At 37.6% G+C, this 19,327-nt stretch overlaps 1 protein-coding gene across 21 annotated transcripts in view; it reads left to right on the top strand.

Moving 5' to 3' along the window:
• The window catches only part of PAM (peptidylglycine alpha-amidating monooxygenase), a 149,576-nt gene that overhangs the window by 42,886 nt on the left and 87,363 nt on the right, over positions 1-19,327 (top strand). For all 21 annotated transcript variants that reach the window (XM_027605757.2, XM_027605758.2, XM_027605759.2 and 18 more), the window contains exons 4-6: positions 1,811-1,898; positions 12,460-12,545; positions 13,935-14,018. In XM_027605757.2, the coding sequence (XP_027461558.1) occupies positions 1,811-1,898; positions 12,460-12,545; positions 13,935-14,018 (258 nt within the window). The remainder of the gene's footprint in view (positions 1-1,810; positions 1,899-12,459; positions 12,546-13,934; positions 14,019-19,327) is intronic.

The following is a 19,327-nucleotide window of genomic DNA, read 5'->3' on the forward strand; positions in this document are numbered from 1 at the left end:
TTACATCACATACCAAAATAAATTTAAAGTGAATAAAAAACAAAGGCCTGGTACTCCCACCTTAGAGCTTTTTTAAATTTAATTCTGCCAGAGATGATACTGGGGGAGGATTTTGGAAGGGAGGAAGGAAATCCTGCACTTAACTTGAGAGTGAGTCTGTGGAGATAGAATTCCTCTTATTCCTTATGTTTCTCTTGGTAACAAATTTAGGCTTATTAGGAGTAGGGTTTTCTATGGTTTGTGACCTGTGGTAACTTCCAATTGCTTCTTTCCTTCCAGAGTATCTTCTTCAACCTCATAGCCTTACTGTCTTCCTTGATGATAGAAAACAAAGCCTCAAGTTATAGCAAGTCCATTTTCCAGCCATTCTCTCTTTGTTAGCTTTTTAAATGGTGACATGAATATCTCGTGATGGGATTTTTAGGCTTTAAATTCTTATTTTTAGTGCAGTAATTGAAAGACTTTTTATTTCCTCTGAAAGTTGTGAGTCAAAATGGTTCATAGGAGACGCCCCGTGTTTTCTGACCAGCCACACTTTGCAAGTCATGGCGCTATAGTTTGATGTAGAACATCTTTTAGTTTATAAATACTCATGTACTCAGATACACATTTTAGCAGTAAATGATATTTTATTAATTTTATCAGACCAAAAGAGCTAAAAGATGCAGTTTTGCACACACCCAAAACTTAAGATCATTTTAGACTATTTAGATTTTTCTATGTAAAGGGGACTTAGAAACTGGCCTGGTAGCACAGCATTTCGAATGCAGACAAAAGTAGATGAGCCACATCCAAACCAGGAAAGGGAGCTCATGCTGATTATTGACCATGCATACTAGTATAATTTATCTTTAGTTTTTGCTTTGTTTTCTCTCTGAACTCATTTTTGTTTACTTTAATGTCTTTTTTAATAATCTCTTATTCTTTTTTTTTAAAGATTTTTATTTATTTATTTGAGAGAGAGAGAGAGTGAGAGAGAGAGAGAGCCCAAGAGGGGATAGGGTCAGAGGGAGAAACAGACTTCCCGCTGAGCAGGGAGCCCGATGCGGGACTTGATACCAGGACTCCGGGATCATGACCCGAGCCGAAAGCAGTCGCGCAACCAACTGAGCCACCCAGGCAACCACTATTATTCGGAGAAAAAAAAAGAAAGACCTTGCATAAGTTCCAGTATCCCTTTAACAAGTGCACAGTGCTCATCCAGGACAGTGATTTTCTCTCTTTTGTACTTTTGTAAAGATACATTTCCCAAAAAAGGATACATTTTCCACTTTTATTTTCTAGTAAATTGTTTCTTCATATCACATCCCAGTGACTACCGTTATTTTGAGATGGTAATAAATTTCTCTTATGAATCCTTTTGCTCATGTCCTGACCACTCACTGTGGTTTCTGCTGTGCAGTGTTGTGTGGTGTTTTATGCTACTCAGCACTCTACTGAAATCTGGAAGGGAATATATTGTGAACGCATAGCCTGGAGCTTTCATTTTGTACCCCCATACTGCTCTCAACACTTCAGAAGGGGTCTTCCATTAAAAAAGTGTGTGTGGGTAGATGTGTCGTTTCAGCCTATTAATTATTACTTTCTCTTTTTGTTATATAATAGTTCACTCTCCTACTAAATTAAATTGTCAGATCATACTCATCTTAAGGAATGAGAAAGGTAATTTATACAATCAGGGCCTTCTAAGAGCAACAAAACATCTTTGTTACACAGCAATTGGGACTGTTGAATGATGCCTTCTCTTGGGACAGTTTGTGCACAGAAGTGTAACTTGTATTCACAATCATGTGTCCTTTTCTCTTAACAGTTGACTTCAAACCTCGTGCCAGCATGGATACTGTCCATCATATGTTACTTTTTGGATGCAATATGCCTTCTTCCACTGGAAGTTACTGGTAAGGGAAAATGGGCTCACAGTCAAAAGGGGAGTAGAAAATGTATGTCTTTTATAAGTACAAATTGCATCTGTACAAGTATTTTGCAACTGATTAATGAACAGGAGAATATTTACTTTTCAGGAAAGAACATGGTTCTTTTGCATCACATGGTTATCATGGTCTGATTATCACAGTTATTTAGTCTGCAATGGAGCACATCCATCAGTCTTTGACACTGACTTAATAAATTTATGTCTGTTGTCATAGATAGCATATCAAGGTACAGACAGCTTATAAAAAAGGACTGACAATTTAGATAATGGATGCTCTGATGTTTACTTTTTTTAAGATCATGCTTCAACCCAAAGAGCACCAAGCCTCTGTTCATTGATCACTCTTTTATCCCAGACACCATGCTAGGTGATTTGTGTACACCATTTCATTTTTTTCCTAAAGGTTTTGCAGAACAGTTAATATTGTGCCCACTTAACAAACAAGGAGCCTGAGCCTCAGAGAATCAGTATCATGCTTAAGGTAACTCAGCTGGTTGGTAGAACCCTGGGTTGTCTGGTCCCAAATCCAAAGTTATTTCCATTTTACCACACTGCCTCCCATTGATTCAAGCAACTGTTGCAGTTTTAGAATTTATTTTAATCACTGTGGTGAGTCTTAGTATTATCTTGCTATGAATGGTTAGTAAACATCTATTAAGTGCCTGTTATATGCCAGAATTATAGCAGATGCTGTGGAAGGTTCTAGAATAGATAGATATGTTTTATTTATCCCTAGAAACTTACAGCATAATTATGGCTTGAGATCTGTCCTTTCATTTTGTTCTTTGGTGTTCACGAAGATTGGTCAGCTTTGAAAATAGCCATGCATTTTAAGTCTCCTATTTTGCAACAATAGCCAGAATCACTGGTAGATATTGAACAGTCCGGAATGACTAGTGTGTCTTGCTTTGCAATGAAGAAGGGTCTGTTTTGTGCTCCTGTCCCTGCATAATCACGTACACTGATAGACCTTTCTGTGCACATCCTCATATTCGTCCGGCTGAGGCAAGACACACCGCAAATGCATTCTGGTCATTTTTATAACAAACAGTTGTAATATATATTTGGAACTGTTAAAAGCACAGGGCAATTAGTGGAAATCTCCAGGGACCAAGTACCATCAAAGCATTTGTTAATAGGCTTAAGTTATTTGATGAAAGGGTTATATCACATAGGAATCCAGCTCACATGACTGGGTTAATGTAAAAATGGGGCCAGCAAATCACAATTAATACCCTTGACTATCAACATTCCAGTTTTTTGCTCTTTGGTAAATTTTTGTAAATAAGATTCTGGGATTCAAAGATTATTCTGTGACAGCTTCTTCTGAATCTTAATCACAAAATCATGTACTTTGGCTTTATGTTTTAAAAATATTTCTTCTGAAATTAACAATATTTACCTTTGGGTTAGAATTCGTGAAAACAGCTAGAAGCATTTAAAACTTGCTTTACCTTTACCTTGTTTAAAGAGAATGAGTGAAAAAATAAAATGTCACTAAATGTTATTATGGTTTTAATTAAGAAAAATCTTATTATAAAATGAACTAAGCCTAGTTCATTGTTCTCATATCAAGGGAACATCAGAGCAAACATTATTTTGGTCCTGTAAAAATATTTATTAATATTCTTAAATATGCTGTTTTGAAATTAAGTCTAGTAAAATATATTTTCCAAAAGATTTCCAAGTGGGGGAAAGAGAGAATTCAAAGAAAATGTAAATGAAAGTGAAAACAGAAATTTTGAGTAAAGTAATTGCTACACGTATTATTTTGCTAACATTATGACTTGAAAGGCAACATAGTAGAGGGAAGGAGTAGTGAACTAACTAGCTAGATTCCCTGGGTAAATTACTTATTTCATGTGAACTGGCCTCGGTTTCTTCATTTTAGCAAGGGACTACTACTAGATCATTTATAGAACTCCTCTATGCTCTAAAATTCTATAATTCTATGAATATAAATTGCATGCAGATGCTGAGTCAGATTGGAAAGTCATCATTATAAGATACGTGCACTGATCGACTCACCTCAAGCAGGCAGCCCACTGTATTTTGCCATTCATTTGCATCCCTGAGTGATTAGAGCCCCGAATGGCACTATACGTATGTCATTTTAAATGGATTTTTAAAATCTGCTTTGCAGCACATATTCCCACTTAATCTGTAGGTTAGGATTGACTTTATAACCCTACAAGGACAGTAATTGATGGTGTCATTGATCTTCTAGCCACGCCCAAAGTGTTCACCTAACATTTAAATTTATTTCAATATATATATATATATGTAGTAGCTGTTCAGTATGTAAACTAAGAGGTATGCATTAAGTGAAAGTTTTCTAGTGACTCTGACTTCCACAATCCAGTCTTATTCTCCATTTAAAAATGGTATAGATTTTTTATCCCCCAATATTTGGCAAGACCCATGCTTCTTTAAAGCATTGCAGCTCACAGGATATTTCATGGACTAAACTTCGCAGTTGCTTCACAAAAACGTCTTCCACTCCCTGCCCCCAAAGCCACACGGGCTCAGCGGTGGAAACAGCCAGCAGATGTTTTCCAACTGCTTGGCCTCTTGTCCTCCCACCTGAATTACAATACTAATAACAAAAATCTATCAGTGTCAAAGCCTTGCATTATTTTTCTAAAATGGTTGAGTCATGAAATTTATCACAACTCATTTTACAGTTGCAAATCTATTCCTCAACTGCTCCAAGATCTAGACAGTAGTTAAATTAAGATTCCCAAACTTTCACATATATTTTTGGATCTGATACCTGTAATGTTTTTTGATGCTTAAGAATATCCAGAACTCGTTCATACTCTGGGGAAATCTTTATGGGAATACAAAGCTGTTTTAGTGAAAGAAGAAAACGCTAATGGGATATTTTAACACCCAAACGTCAAGCTTAGATTTCCTTTTTTTTTTTTTCTTTCTTTCTTTTTCAGTTTGTTAGCTAGGATTACCCTCGTCTTCACTTGGGTGTTCTGTTTTCATTGCCAGCAGTTTGGCAAGTAGGTATGTGTCTCTAATAAAGTAAACATTTTCCCCCTGAAATTATGAAGTTATAATTCATCCCCTGTCTTCAGGCAGCACTCTTAATATGAAAGCAAAGAGCTCTTCTGATGATGTTTCCCTGTTGTGCTGCCCTCCTTTGCTCTTTGTAATTGCCTCTTTCTACTGTTCATTAAAATATATTTACAGTTATATTAAGTTTACATGAAAATAGTAGACACAGCATGAAGCAGTTTTCATTATGTAGTCATTTTAAAGTTTTTTTTTCCCCTACACGTATTCCAGTCTTTTGTGTCTCATTCCAAATTAGCAGCTCACAGTGGTAATGTGTCTAGTTAATTATATGCATGTGCATTTAAATTGCATACATTGATGTGAACCTTTTAATATACTGTGGGGTGGTCCCTTTATAGTTAGAGTGGGCCTGGTGCTCAGTTCCAAATTAACATACCTCTCGAGGATGCAAATAAGGACCAGCTGATGGAAAAGCAGCAGCTCTGCTGGCCCATGTAAGGAAGGCAGCAGTCCTGTCAGATGTAACCCTCAAGCCTTCTCTCCCGGGCCTTTGAAGGAGGAGACAAGTAACTGTATCTGGGGACCTAGAGAAAGTTAATAGCACCAAGAATGGAGGAAGCATAGTGATTTGTTGGATTCCATTGGTCCTTGCAGACTTAATTCAAAGCAAAGCAGTTCTAAGTTCCCCAGATTTCTTGGCTGAATATGAGCCATAAGTGAGTAGATGCTTTTGGGGGCTTTTTTTTTTTTATGGTCAATAAGGAAATGAGCGGCCGAAAACTGGGTAATTTAGACATAAAGCACCTACTATAGCTCTTCACTAAAAAAAGGGTAAATTTTAGGAGATCTTAGAAATTGACATATTGCATTTGTTTTTTCTGTGAACACCTTTCTTTATTTTATTTTTATTCTAACAGGTTTTTTTTTTTTTTAAATAATGCATGGTTGGCTATGGAGAGTATTTCAGGCTTTGAAAATCACCATGTTTTGTTCATACAAGTTGTCTGACATTTGGGGTAATTTGGGAGCACCGCTTTTTGTAACGTGAGTTTGTACAGGCCTGTGCACTTTTACCTGCTGAACACAGGACCTAGGGTTTAAGGCAATTTATGATGGCCAACTGCAAGATTATGTGTTCACGATATTGGGTGATTAAAGTGAATGGGCTTCTTCCGTACCCTGCCTTGTACTTAGGCATCATCTTCTATGCATAACTGAAATTATTATGTTTAGTCTTAGCAATTAATATTTGGTTGAAAACTATTTCTAATGATGCTTGTGACCAACGACTTTTTACAAATCAAAAAAGATGGCTTCTGCAGGTTCTTTGATCTTTTTTGAAAAGAAGAATCCCAGCTGGTTAAACGAAGCTATTTCCAGCTGTTGTAACTTGGAATCATTCTCAAGCTAAAGCAGTGGTGCTTTACTGTCCTATGAAGCTTTAGCTTAAATCCCTTTCAACTGCTTCTATTTATTAACCACCTGCTGTGTCTTTTTAAATGCCATTGTCTCCACAGGGTTACAGATGCTGATAAGAGGAAAGAGAAGAGTAGCTAAAACATATATATATATATATATGTGAGACACCCTGCCTGGTTACTCATTTAAATGACTGTTTATTTTTTAGGATGATGTTACGTCTGCAACTTAGTTGCCCCCCTCATGATGATAATGATTCTTTGGTTGAGAATGGGATTTGCATATGCTGCCTTTAGGCACCCTCTCCATATCCTCGCTACCTGTCATCTGTACAGGGTGTATCTTCTGCAATCCCCTCTTTGTTTCTTCTGCCACAATGAAACTTCTACAGTTAAACATTCATAGGTGTATCTTCCGCGATCCCCTCTTTGTTTCTTCTGCCACAATGGAACTTCTAAAGTTAAATATTCATAACATCCTTGTCCGTATAAATAAAAATAACAGTCTCCAAAACCTGTGCTATACCTTGTTCTAAGCACTATAAAATGTGCCTTTGATTGTGTAGCAAATTTTAGGTATAAATCCCTGCTAGGCTAAAATTGATTGTATCTATTTTCTTTTTCAATGTAATATTATAATAGATTCATATGATAGTGCATATCAGGGTAGTATGAGGGATCTTTGTTTATATGAGACACACTTGGTACTTATTCTTACTTGTAGTTACCAGTGATCATAATCCTTGGCTAATTTTTTTTAAAGACTTTATTTATTTATTTATTTATTTGAGAGCGAGAATGAGTGGGGGGAGGGCAGGGAGAGGGAGAAGCAGACTCCTCACTGAGCAGGGAGCCCCACATGGGGCTTGGGGCTCAATCCCAGAGCCTCAGGATCACAACATGAGCCAGCCAAAGGCAGACGCTTAACTGACAGAGCAAGCCACCCAGGTGCCCCTTCCTTGGCTAATTTATAGAAACCTGGATTAGAGGTGTTCCTTAGCAACTGACCACTTCTTAGGAGACTAGTGTCAACTTTAATAATGTACAATGGCATGATTGTAACCATTTTGACAGTTGCAACAGAAACAAACATTAAGTGGTTCTTTTCTGGCAGACTAGTATTTATGTTAAACAGAATAGCAATATTATAGCATAGAGCTATAACATTCAGCATAGAGCCGGTTGTAATAAACATTGGTCAAATTATTTAACCTGTGTTGGTCTGTAAAATGGGACTACTAATCCCATCTAATTGGGCTATCATGAAGAATAAGTAAAGTGATGTAAATAATGGCGCAGTGCTTAGCATATAGATGTACTTAAGAAATGGTAGTTGTTACCCTTATTTGTTTAATTAATAAAATATTTCTTAACTATCTACCATGTGCCAAGCAGTTTGTTAGGCACTGAAAATTTGGTGTGAACAAAACAGACACACCCTCTTTTTTTATAGACTTTATGGCTTCTTTAATCTCACTAGGAAGGTGGGGTGTGAATATTGTGGGACTGTTTATCAGGCTGGTGCCTTTTAATCACCGCTCTTATTTAGCTTTCCCATTAAATATCCTTCTAATTACTATGTTAATAGTAATACCTATTGCATACCCGTTGCATTGATATTCACATAAGATTTGTCTGAATTGGGAAGTATGTTCTATGGGTTTATAGAGCAGTTAATGGATTTGAATACCTGACCCATTCCAGATGCAATTTTGAATGTTAAAGAATATGCCACATATGCCATTGATGATATATTGTGTTTCTTAAAGAAACATTCTAATTTTGGATAATTTTCCTGTGGCCCTGATATTTAACTTATTAAAATTGGAATTTAAGGCTATATAGACTTAACTTGACGGTATGACAATTTTATTTAAAAAAAATTTTTTTTTAGGGACGCCTGGGGGCGTGGCTCAGTCGGTTAAGCTCAGTCAGTTAAGCATCTGCCTGCGGCTCAGATCATGATCCAAGGGTCCTGGGATCAAGTCCGGCTTTGGGCTCCCTGCTCAAAGGGGAGCCTGCTTTTCCCTCTGCCTGCCACCCCCTGCTTATGCTCACTCTCTCTCTCTAACATATGAATAAATAAAATCTTTAAAAAAAATTTTTTAGACAAAAAAAGAAATGAGTTGTCAGTTTTGATCTTCCCTGAGTAACCTTGGATTTTAAATAGCCTTTAACTGATACAACTAGAGAGTACTTTAACAGTCAATCATGCTTTATTTGGATAATTCAAAATGACAGGTTAGCATTTTTCAGTGCTTGGCATAGTCTGAAAATATTCCTGCCATCTGAATCGTTTCCCTGTGGATTAGAGGTGAAAAGGTTCTAAAAGCAAAGGTCCAAGAATCCAGAATCATTTTCTTTTCAAAAGTTAATTCTCATCACTTTTACTACAAATACTAAGAAACCACAAGGGAGCTATGTGAATCTTTTCACAATTAATTGGCTTAATCTGGAGGAGCCTTAAGGAGAAGCTGCTAGAATTGTAAGACCAAGAAATCTAGTTGATGAGGCCTGAAATTACAACAGCCATTAATCAAGGGTTACATTGCTTCCTAGCCTGAAGACTTTTCTTATTAATAAGAATAGTAAAAATCCTCTCTATTTTTATAGTACTCTTTGGAAGGCCAAAATACCATTTTTATCCCTTTGGTCTTTTTTTTTTTTTCTTAAGTAATCTCTACATCCAACGTGGGCTTCACCTACAACCCCAAGATCAAGAGTTGCACACTTGACCAACTGAGCCAGCCAGGCGCCCCTCCTGTGGTTATTTTATGTGGAGAAAATATGATGGTTATTTTTTCATTTAAAAGGGAAGGTATAAATCTGAAAATGAAACGGTGTAGGGATTTTATTCAAATGCTCTTTGCCACTGTTATATTTTCCCATTGTATTATCCATTCCAGAATCCATTTCTCTTGGCCTCTTGTTTTTCCTCTTCTCCTCATCCTGTCACATACTAAGTTTTAGGATTAGTCTCAATATCCCAGTGCCTTCCAGTAAGTCAGTCTTGAGTTTAATTAATTTCTTAAAAATTATAAACCAGGATTTGAAAAATCAAGGTTTGCTTTTGGAGCTCTTCTTTTACCAGAGCTGATGGGAAAATAAAATATAAAATCATTGTCTCTTTGGGAATAAGTGAGAACAATTACCTAGAATTTGATTTTAGAATTGTATACACACATTGCAGCTTACTTCAGATACTATAGTAGTGTAGTCATCGAAGCTTATCTTCACAGAATATCATTTTCTGCCCATAAATCAATCTCATGAATTGAGATAGAAGGGAGGGTGACAGGCAGAACTTTGAATCATGGCTTGAATATGTGACCTTTGGAAGTTAAAACTCTCTGAGCTTATTTAGCTATAAAGCATAACCTATTTGCAGTGTTCTTGTGAAAGCTGATTTCTACAAAATACCAGGCAAGTAATAATTCAGATTTATCGTTGTTTAAATATTTTACTTAAAGCTTCTTGAGGAAATTAAAATTTTTTTTTATTATACTTGACACTACAATAACATTTAGGCCAATTCAAATCTTCGCTTACATGTGAAAAGTTAAAAACTTACTTGGAAGGTAACTTCACCAAACATTTCTTGAATATTTACTAAATGCCAGGCAGGATTGCAGGTGCTGGGAGTTTATTAAACCACAGAGTATGCACAGTCTGGTTGGAGAGGAGATAAGTAAGCTGATGCTTAAGATGGGCGCTATGGTTAATGAGTGGGAGCTGGCCTGGCTGAGGATCAGAGAAAGCTTCCCTCAGGAGAAAGTCTGAAAGGAATCTTGAAGGAGAAAGGAAGTATAGGTTTGTCAGGCAGAGATTTGGGGAAGGGGTTTTCCAGGCCAAGGGAATAGTACAGAAGAGAGACTTTAAAAACTGGCAGAAACTTGGCATGAATAAAATGGGACTTTTTCCCCTGGGATATAAAAGGTCCCAAATAATGAAAAGCCTTATGTGTTACGCTACAATGTTTGGATTTTATTTTCATGTTATTTTTGGGAAGCACTGCAAAGGTTTTGTGCCAGCAAATGACCTAATCAAGTATGTAGCTTAGAAAAACTTACTAAAGCAGTTTTCTCTGTTATATTTCATTCTGGTTCCTTCTAGTCATACGCTGAATTGACTTCCATATCAGAGGAAACAATTATCTTGTTTAACCTAAGACTGTCATCACATTGATGGGAGGCACTTTTGTATATTTATGATCTTTGTTGAAAGCTATGAAAATTGCCACCCAGACCTTTAAATTTTAGTAGCTCACAGTAGTGAGATACAAAGTTCATCACATATGACAGCCTCATTTCTTAAATTCTAATAGCATGAGGCCGAGGAGGAAAACTGCTTTGGGGCACTGTCCAGTACCCTAAGCCTTGTGGCACAGTGGGCACGAGGGTGTCAGACATTTGCTCCAACTCACACGCCTCACATGATAATTGATCCTTCGTCCTAAGTATATTGTTCTTGACAGTGAACACTAAGAAACCACTGGTTGATGTGTTTTACATTGTACATTACCCAATTCCTTTCTACATCCTGTTTGATAGAAGCAAAAGCATTTGCTAAATAGAACCTTGGGGGGACCTCCTGGTTCCCGGTCCCTCGCTCCTTCATTCAGATGGGTAACAGGTGTCTGTCCTTACTGCCTATTCCCCCACCCATTTCTGGCCATGAGCAGGGAACATGTTAGGAGTCCTTGCCTCTGAGTTTGAAGGTACATTTTACCAGTGATTTCCTTATCTGTGACGTGGGTGTTGTCCAGGTTCTAGCCTCAGTTCCTAACCTGTTTAGAAAGCTATCACGGCCTGCCTTTATTTTTTTTTCCCCGGCCATGGGCAGTGCCCATTTTCTCCTGTGTGAGCCAGCCTCCTGCCCAAGGAGCTATATTTGTCCTTGTCCTTGATAAGCCCTTGAACCTTTCAAGTTTTCCTAAACCCCTGAGTCAGACTTAGCTTGGTACCAGTTTCCCAAAACACAGATCTAGAAAGGCAACATAAAAACATTACCGAATGGTGTTTTGAAAAATCCAATTCTAGAACAGAACAAACTAAGAGATATAGGGTCATGGAAAAAAAAAAAATGTGTGGCTTGGACTCAGGAAGCTTACCATTAATGAATTTGGATTGACCAATGTGGATTCTAGTGTGTCAGTCAGCATAGCGGGGGCCACATACACATGGCCACCACAGCCTGAGCAGGAGGCTCTGCACACAGGCCTGCGAGGGTTTGGATGGGAGATTCTGGGATTCAACTCTAGATGCGTCTTTCTGCCTGGGTTCCTTTCACCCACAGCTCTGCTTCTCAATGATGAATCTCGAGATGAAGTGAATGTTTTGTTAAAGAATGCATTACCCTGGTATAGTGCTTTGAGGTGTGTAAAGTGCTTTCTCTTGTATCTCATTTGATTTACAGAGTAACTGTGAGGTAAGTATAGTTGACCCTGTTTTACAAGAGAGAAAACTGAGGCTCAGTAGATTGGGTGACTTGCCCAACAGGAAACAACTTATAAATGGCACAGCCGGTATTCAAACACTTAAAGTCATGTATATAGCACCAAGAACCCCTTAAGTGGGATACACTTGTATGGTTCCCCCTGCTGAAGGTAGGTACTGTGCACTATTGTGTGTTGATGTGGCCAAAGATTTATTGATAATGCTGATCCCCAAAGGGGAAATGTGAATGACATTTCTTTTAGTCCACTTCCAAATTAACACTGTGTTAGCACTGGTTCCCATGTGCTGTCTATGTGATGCTTACCTTCCTACCTGATTTACACAGGCTGCATTCCACATAGGAACATATCAAATTATAAATTATATATCTGCCTCACAGGATTGGTGCACATCGGGCAACACACAGACACATCTCCCTTTGTATTTACTTTTTTTCACATAGAAAATTATTCTTTGCTCTAGTCTTTGTTAGGATCTTAAAGCTGGTGTGACTGCAATCATGATATTTTATGTATTTTACTTTGTGTTCAAATACCTTCCCCTATCCCCTTCTCCCCGTGGTGAATGATTTATGTGTTTTGCTGCTTGAATCTTCATTGATGGCTACTTTTTTTTTTTCCTTCAGGTTTTGTGATGAAGGAACCTGTACAGATAAAGCCAATATTCTATATGCCTGGGCAAGAAATGCTCCCCCTACCAGACTCCCCAAAGGTATATCTGAGGCCTCTTGCACTTAGTCTTCTCTAAAGCTGTTTAATTTCTGACTCCAGAGTACTTTTTATCATATGTCCTTCCCACAGTTGTCGACAGTGTTCCATTTTGCAATTTCACAATAAAAATTACCTGTATTACTTGCTTTGCACTGAAAAGGTTTCACTTAGGTAGTTACTACTTCTCTGCCTCTCTTTGGTAAGTAACTTGCCCACACAACAGTTTAGACAGAATTAGAAAATATCCAAGTATACCTCAAGCCACCTTTGGCCTATGGGACATTGGTTCTTGACGGCAGGTGTGTTTCATGAGCCAGGAGAGCTAGGAATTAAATAAATTGCTGTTTCAGCAAACAGGTTTTTTTTTTTTTAATAGTCTTGGAACCTGGGTATTTAATGTAATGCCAAACCTCAGCTGGCTTTCTGACTTCACTCTAAACTGTTCATAACTTCCAATGTGTGAATAAATTACCAGGTTCTCTTTTATTACCATGTTTCTTAATATCGAGGGGAATGTGCCGTTCTCTAACAGACTAGGTCTGCCGTGGTTCAGGGACGGTGTCTTGTGATACACATGCTCTTCTCTTGCCTCCCTGCCTTTGCCAGCTCTAATTTTGCTTCAAATGAGCTTCTCAATCCTCTCAATAGTTTACCAGGCAGCTGCTCCCAAACAAGTGTGGAAGCTAATGGGGGCTGGGGGAAGGCGGTTATAGATTTGTTGGCATTTTGAAGATCCATTCGTTGAGCAGATAGGAAAAAAATTTTCTCCGCCTATAAATATTTTCTCCGTAGATTTTTTTTTAAAGCTTCCTAGTAAACTCTATTAATAGTATGACTATTAGGAACCCTTCAGATTCCAAGAACCTATTGACACACTGGACTTTGTAATCTCACTGATAACTGATTTCCTCAATAACATTTTTGCAGATACCTGTTTTCATGTGGGAATAAAAGCCTTTCCCCTGTGATGCTCCTAAGAAGTCTGTTTTCTAGATTCAATCAGAAAATAGAAATGAACGTGAACATATTCAAAACAAAATGAAAGTGGGTTTATGTATGTCTGTTATATATAGATCAGCAAGGGCAAGAATTTTGTTTTGTTCTATTTCTTTCAGAATGAGTGAATTTTCCTCTTAAAGTGTATGTGATTACTCTGGTTCTGAAATGGGAAGTAAGAATAGAATCCTATCAGAGCTTTGAGAAGGAATGATAGATTATATTAGAAATGTTCAGTGAATGCCTAGTTCATTTTCTTTTTAACATAACATAATTTCATATGTTATATGTTATTTTATTTCCCTTTGGATTTCAGAGATCAGCAGCCTGAGATTAGCTCCATTTTAGACTTTGATTTCTAAAATATTAATTTGTCTTCTTTGTAAATCTTTAGGTGTTGGATTCAGAGTTGGAGGAGAGACTGGAAGTAAATACTTTGTACTACAAGTACACTATGGGGATATTAGTGCTTTCAGAGGTAAGTTTTGAAATGTTGGAACTAAGCACAACTTTAAATACTATAAATATATAAAATATATATAAAAATGTAAAATGTACATACTAACTATTGGCCACACTTTCTGCCCACTGAGAAACAACTACTTTTGGGACTATTGAAGAAATGACTTTTTAAAATAATTTTTTTTTATTAATATATAATGTATTATTTGTTTCAGGGGTACAGGTCTGTGATTCATCAGTCTTACACAATTCACAGCACTCACCATAGCACATACCCTCCCCAGTGTCCATCAGCCAGCCACCCCATCCCTCCCACCCCCCACCACTCCAGCAACCCTCAGTTTGTTTCCTGAGATTAAGAATCTCTTATGGTTTGTCTCCCTCTCTGGTTTCGTCTTGTTTCATTTTTCCCTCCCTTCCCCTATGATCCTCTGTCTTATTTCTCAAATTCCTCATATCAGTGAGATCATATGATACTTGCCTTTCTCTGATTGACTTATTTCACTTAGCGTAATACCCTCTAGTTCCATCCACCTTGTTGCAAATGGCAAGATTTCATTTTTTGATGGCTGTATAATATTCGTGTGTGTATATATATATATATGTGTGTGTATATATATATATATATATCTACATACCACATCTTTTTTATCCATTCATCTGTTGATGGACATCTTGAGTCTTTCCATAGTTTGACTATTGTGGACATTGCTGCTATAAACATTGGGGTGCATGTACCCCTTCGAATCACTACATTTGTATCTTTGGGGTAAATACCTGGTAGTGCAATAGCTGGGTCGTAGGGTAGCTCTATTTTCAACTTTTTGAGGAACCTCCATACTGTTTTCCAGAGTGGCTGCACCAGCTTGCATTCCCACCAACAGTGTAGGAGGGTTCCCCTTTCTCTACATCCTCTCCAACATCTTTTGTTTCCTGACTTGTTCATTTTAGCCATCTGACTGGTGTGAGGTGGTGTCTCATTGAGGTTTTGATTTGTATTTCCCTGATGCCAAGTGATGCTGAGCACTTTCTCATGTGTCTGTTGGCCATTTGGATGTCTTCTTTGCAGGAATGTCTGTTTATGTCTCCTGCCCATTTCTTGATTGGATTACTTGTTCTTTGGGTGTTGAGTTCAATAAATTCTTTATAGATTTTGGATACTAGCCCTTTATCTGTATGTCATTTGAAAACATCTTCTCCCATTCTGTTGGTTGTCTTTTGGTTTTGTTGACTGTTGAAGAAATGACTTTTTTTTTTTTTTAAGATTTTATTTATTTTCTGACAGAAAGACAGCAAGAGAGGGAACGTAAGCAGGGGGAGTGGGAGAGGGAGAAGCAGGCTTCCTGCCGAGCAAGGAGCCCGATGTGGGGCTTGATCCCAGGACCCTGGGATCATGACCCGAGCCAAAGGCAGACGCTTAATGACGGAGCCACCCAGGCCCCCCAGAAATGACTTTTATTTTGAAAACTATATTCTTTTATACGTCCTACTGTGCTGCTTTCTCTTATGCTGACTTCAGGGTTCTTTTGCTTTCCAATGTAGTGTCTTAATCTACCCTCTCCTATTAGGGGATTCCTTCCAAGGAGTATTGTCAGAAGAATAGGGATTTAGCATTTATTTCCATTACTACAGGCAAACCACTGGAAGAGTCATCATGTTTTGCAGTACCAGAAAAGTTCTCCAATACTCGGGTTCATGTCAGTGCTTAATCTGTGATCTATACTTACCACTTCGTGAACTCATCCATTGTCCACTGCACTGAGGCACAGAGTCCACCTACTCCTTTGACACCTGCTAAACGTCCCCCTAGACAACTCATTGGTCTACCCATGATTACGATGCACTTCATTTTTTCTTTATTGAAGTATAATTGACATATAATACCCTATTCATTTCAGATGTGTATCATAGTGATTCAGTATTTTTATACATTATGAAATGATCCCCATGGTAAGTCTAGTTACCATCTGTCAGTATACAAAGTTATTACAATATTATTGACTATGTTCCCTATGCTGTCCATTGATCCTCATGACTTTATTTTATAACTGGAAGTTTGTACTATGTACTCCATTTAAATCATCCTTTTCTTTTTTTTATTTAAATTTTTTATTGTTATGTTAATCACAATATATTAAATCATTTGTTTTGGTGTAGTGTTCCATAATTCATTGTTTGTTCATAACACCCAGTGCTCCATGCAGAATGTGCCCTCCTCAATACCCATCACCAGGCCAACCCATCCCCCCACCCTCCTCCCCTCTAGAAACCTCAGTTTGTTTTTCAGAGTCCATCATCTCTCCTGGTTCGTCTCCCCCTCTGACTTACTCCGCTTCATTCTTCCTCTCCTGCTATCTTCTTTTTCTTTTTTCTTAAAATATGTTGCGTTATTTGTTTCAGAAGTACAGATCTGTGATTCAACAGCCTTACACATTTCACAGCGCTCACCGTAGCACATATCTTCCCCAATGTCTATCACCCAGCCACCCCATCCCTCCCACCCCCGACCACTCCAGCAACCCTCAGTTTGTTCCTGAGATTAAGAATTCCTCATATCAGTGAGGTCATATGATACGTGTCTTTCTCTGATTGACTTATTTCACTCAGCATAACACCCTCCAGTTCCATCCACGTCGTTGCAAATGGCAAGATCTCATTCCTTTTGATGGCTGCATAATATTCCATTGTGTATATATACCACATCTTCTTTATCCATTCATCTGTCGATGGACATCTTGGCTCTTTCCACAGTTTGGCTATTGTGGACATTGCTGCTATAAACATTGGGGTGCACGTACCCCTTCAGATTATTACATTTGTATCTTTGGGGTAAATACCCAGTAGTGCAATTGCTGGATCGAATGGTAGCTCTAATTTCAACTGTTTGAGGAACCTCCATACTGTTTTCCAGAGGGGTTGCACCAGCTTGCATTCCCACCAACAGTGTAGGAGGGTTCCCCTTTCTCCACATCCCCGCCAACATCTGTCGTTCCCTGACTTGTTAATTTTAGCCATTCTGACGGGTGTGAGGTGGTATCTCATTGAGGTTTTGATTTGGATTTCCCTGCTGCCGAGCGATGTTGAGCACTTTTTCATGTGCCTGTTCGCCATTTGGGTGTCTTCTTTGGAAAAATGTCTGTTCATGTCTTCTGCCCATTTCTTGATTGGATTTAAATCATCCTTTTCTTATTATAGAATCATTAACATGAGGACGGGGGCCCCCGTTCCCAAGGCAGCCAAGACTGGTACTTGTTCCTTGTGCTGCATTTAGTCGAACTCCAACTGCCTTCCAGGTTCACACTTCAGTGTTCATGGGAGAGCAAATATTAAGCAATCTTCTCCTTAGCTTATCGGCTTTTCCACTATGTCTTGCTGACTTATACATATTGCCCCGAGTTCTCTAATTTAACATTATATTTCTGCTAACTAACGTCATACATTTTCCTCTCCAGACACATTAGCTTGCCCTCTGACAACTTGAAGTCTTGAAGTACCATGTCCATCTCTGTCTATGAAGTATCTTCTGGGGCCTTTGCTGAGAGTGCCTCATGTGGTGATAGGTCCATAGATTCTCAGTATTCAGGACTGGGACAGTAAATACAGCCTTTCTCTGGAAAAAGACATTAGAAAGGATAATTTTATATGATTGAAAAATTGTCATTAGCACTGCAGTCAGATAGATTATCAATTAAACAAGCTCCTGTGGACCAGCCCATGAACCTAACATCCAAATAAATTCCAAATTGTTTTTATATTAAAAATATGCTTTGAGTTATAGTATACAAATAGCTTTCCATTTTTGGAACAGTACCTAAAGTCTTAAGTTATTCACTGTAGTTTTGAGACAGGGTTTTGTTGAAAAGAATGGAATAAATGTTTTTGTTTGAGGAACAAAGACGGAAATGATCTGCTCTAAAAATTTACCATGTTGGTGTGAGCGGATCAGGCAGATTCCAACACTGCTGACTTCCAAAGCATTGACAAGACTGTAATTTCCCAAGAAGGCAAGGAAGGTTTTCCCTGACTACCACAACTAAAGTAGCTGACCATACCCACGCACTCCCCCACCCCCACTCTCTGTCCCTCTATAGAGTCCTGGACTTCACTTTCAGCCAGATTCCTCCTAGCTTTGTAGTACATCCTACCGGGTACCACACTGATACCCTAGGAAAGATGGATGATATAGACTAGTTTTAAAATATATTCCTGTCATAATTTAATTTATTATTGGTGAGGAATTAATTTTGTTTTGTATTTTATGTTTAATCTAAGGATAATTTAAAAGTTCTGAGATTTAATATATAAATATACAGTTATTCTTTACTCTAAGAGACTGATAAGGAACTTTTATAGTAATTTTTCATTTTTCACTTTTTTGAGAACCATTTTTCTAAAAGAAGGCATATATGAGGTATGAGTTGGAAGGATTACTGGTACTATAATTCATGGACCTTATTGTAATATAATAAAAATGTAAGCAAAAAATTTCACCCATGTAATTTTTTCAGTAGTATTAGATAAGATCTTGTGCCTTAAGCTATACGTGACTTAGAAAATAAATAAATGCATGGGAAGATATCAAATCTCACTAAAACTAGAGAGCATTTTACATTTATTAAATCGGGGGTGAGTGGAGGCGGAATTAGAAAACCAGGACTGCCAGGGTTTGAACTAATCTGGCACAGTTTGGGGAGCTTTTTAAATTAGTGCAGGGTTTTGAAAAGCAACTTTGTCATATCATACGCATTTTATATAGAACATTAAAATCTTGCTCAAGGCTTTTATCCTAAAGAAAGAGTTGTTGTTTTTAAATGAGCTTCCTACCCATGGTTGTTTATGCCCTATTAACTATTAAAATGAAAAATTGGAGATTTAACAAAGGTCCCTTAATAGGGGACTAGTTAAATAAATGGTATAATAGCAAATCATAAAAATTTATATAGACCATCAAAAAACAAATCATAAAACTGTATGTATGCTTGCATGTTTCCAAGTATTATAAAGAACAAGGAAAAAAAATAGTCAATAAGCATGAAAGTCAGAATTGTGTAATTATTTTTCCTTTAAAATGTTATAACATTATCTTGATGTTTTTCAATTTCACAAGTGGAAGTACTGTTAAGTCTTTCAGTACCTACCAGTTAGTATGCTGTGTTCCCAGTCATACCTTCCTGACAAAAAGCATCAGTATAAATCTCTACATGCCTGATTTTCTTTAAGGAGTGATTTATACTGTATAAAGATTCTATATTGGATGGCACACTTATCTGTAGATGCACCTAGAAATGAAAAATAATTATATCATCATATCTTCGATTACAAATT

The sequence above is a fragment of the Zalophus californianus genome, chromosome 5 (genome assembly GCF_009762305.2).
Source record: "Zalophus californianus isolate mZalCal1 chromosome 5, mZalCal1.pri.v2, whole genome shotgun sequence".
In the NCBI taxonomy this organism is placed as follows: domain Eukaryota; kingdom Metazoa; phylum Chordata; class Mammalia; order Carnivora; family Otariidae; genus Zalophus; species Zalophus californianus.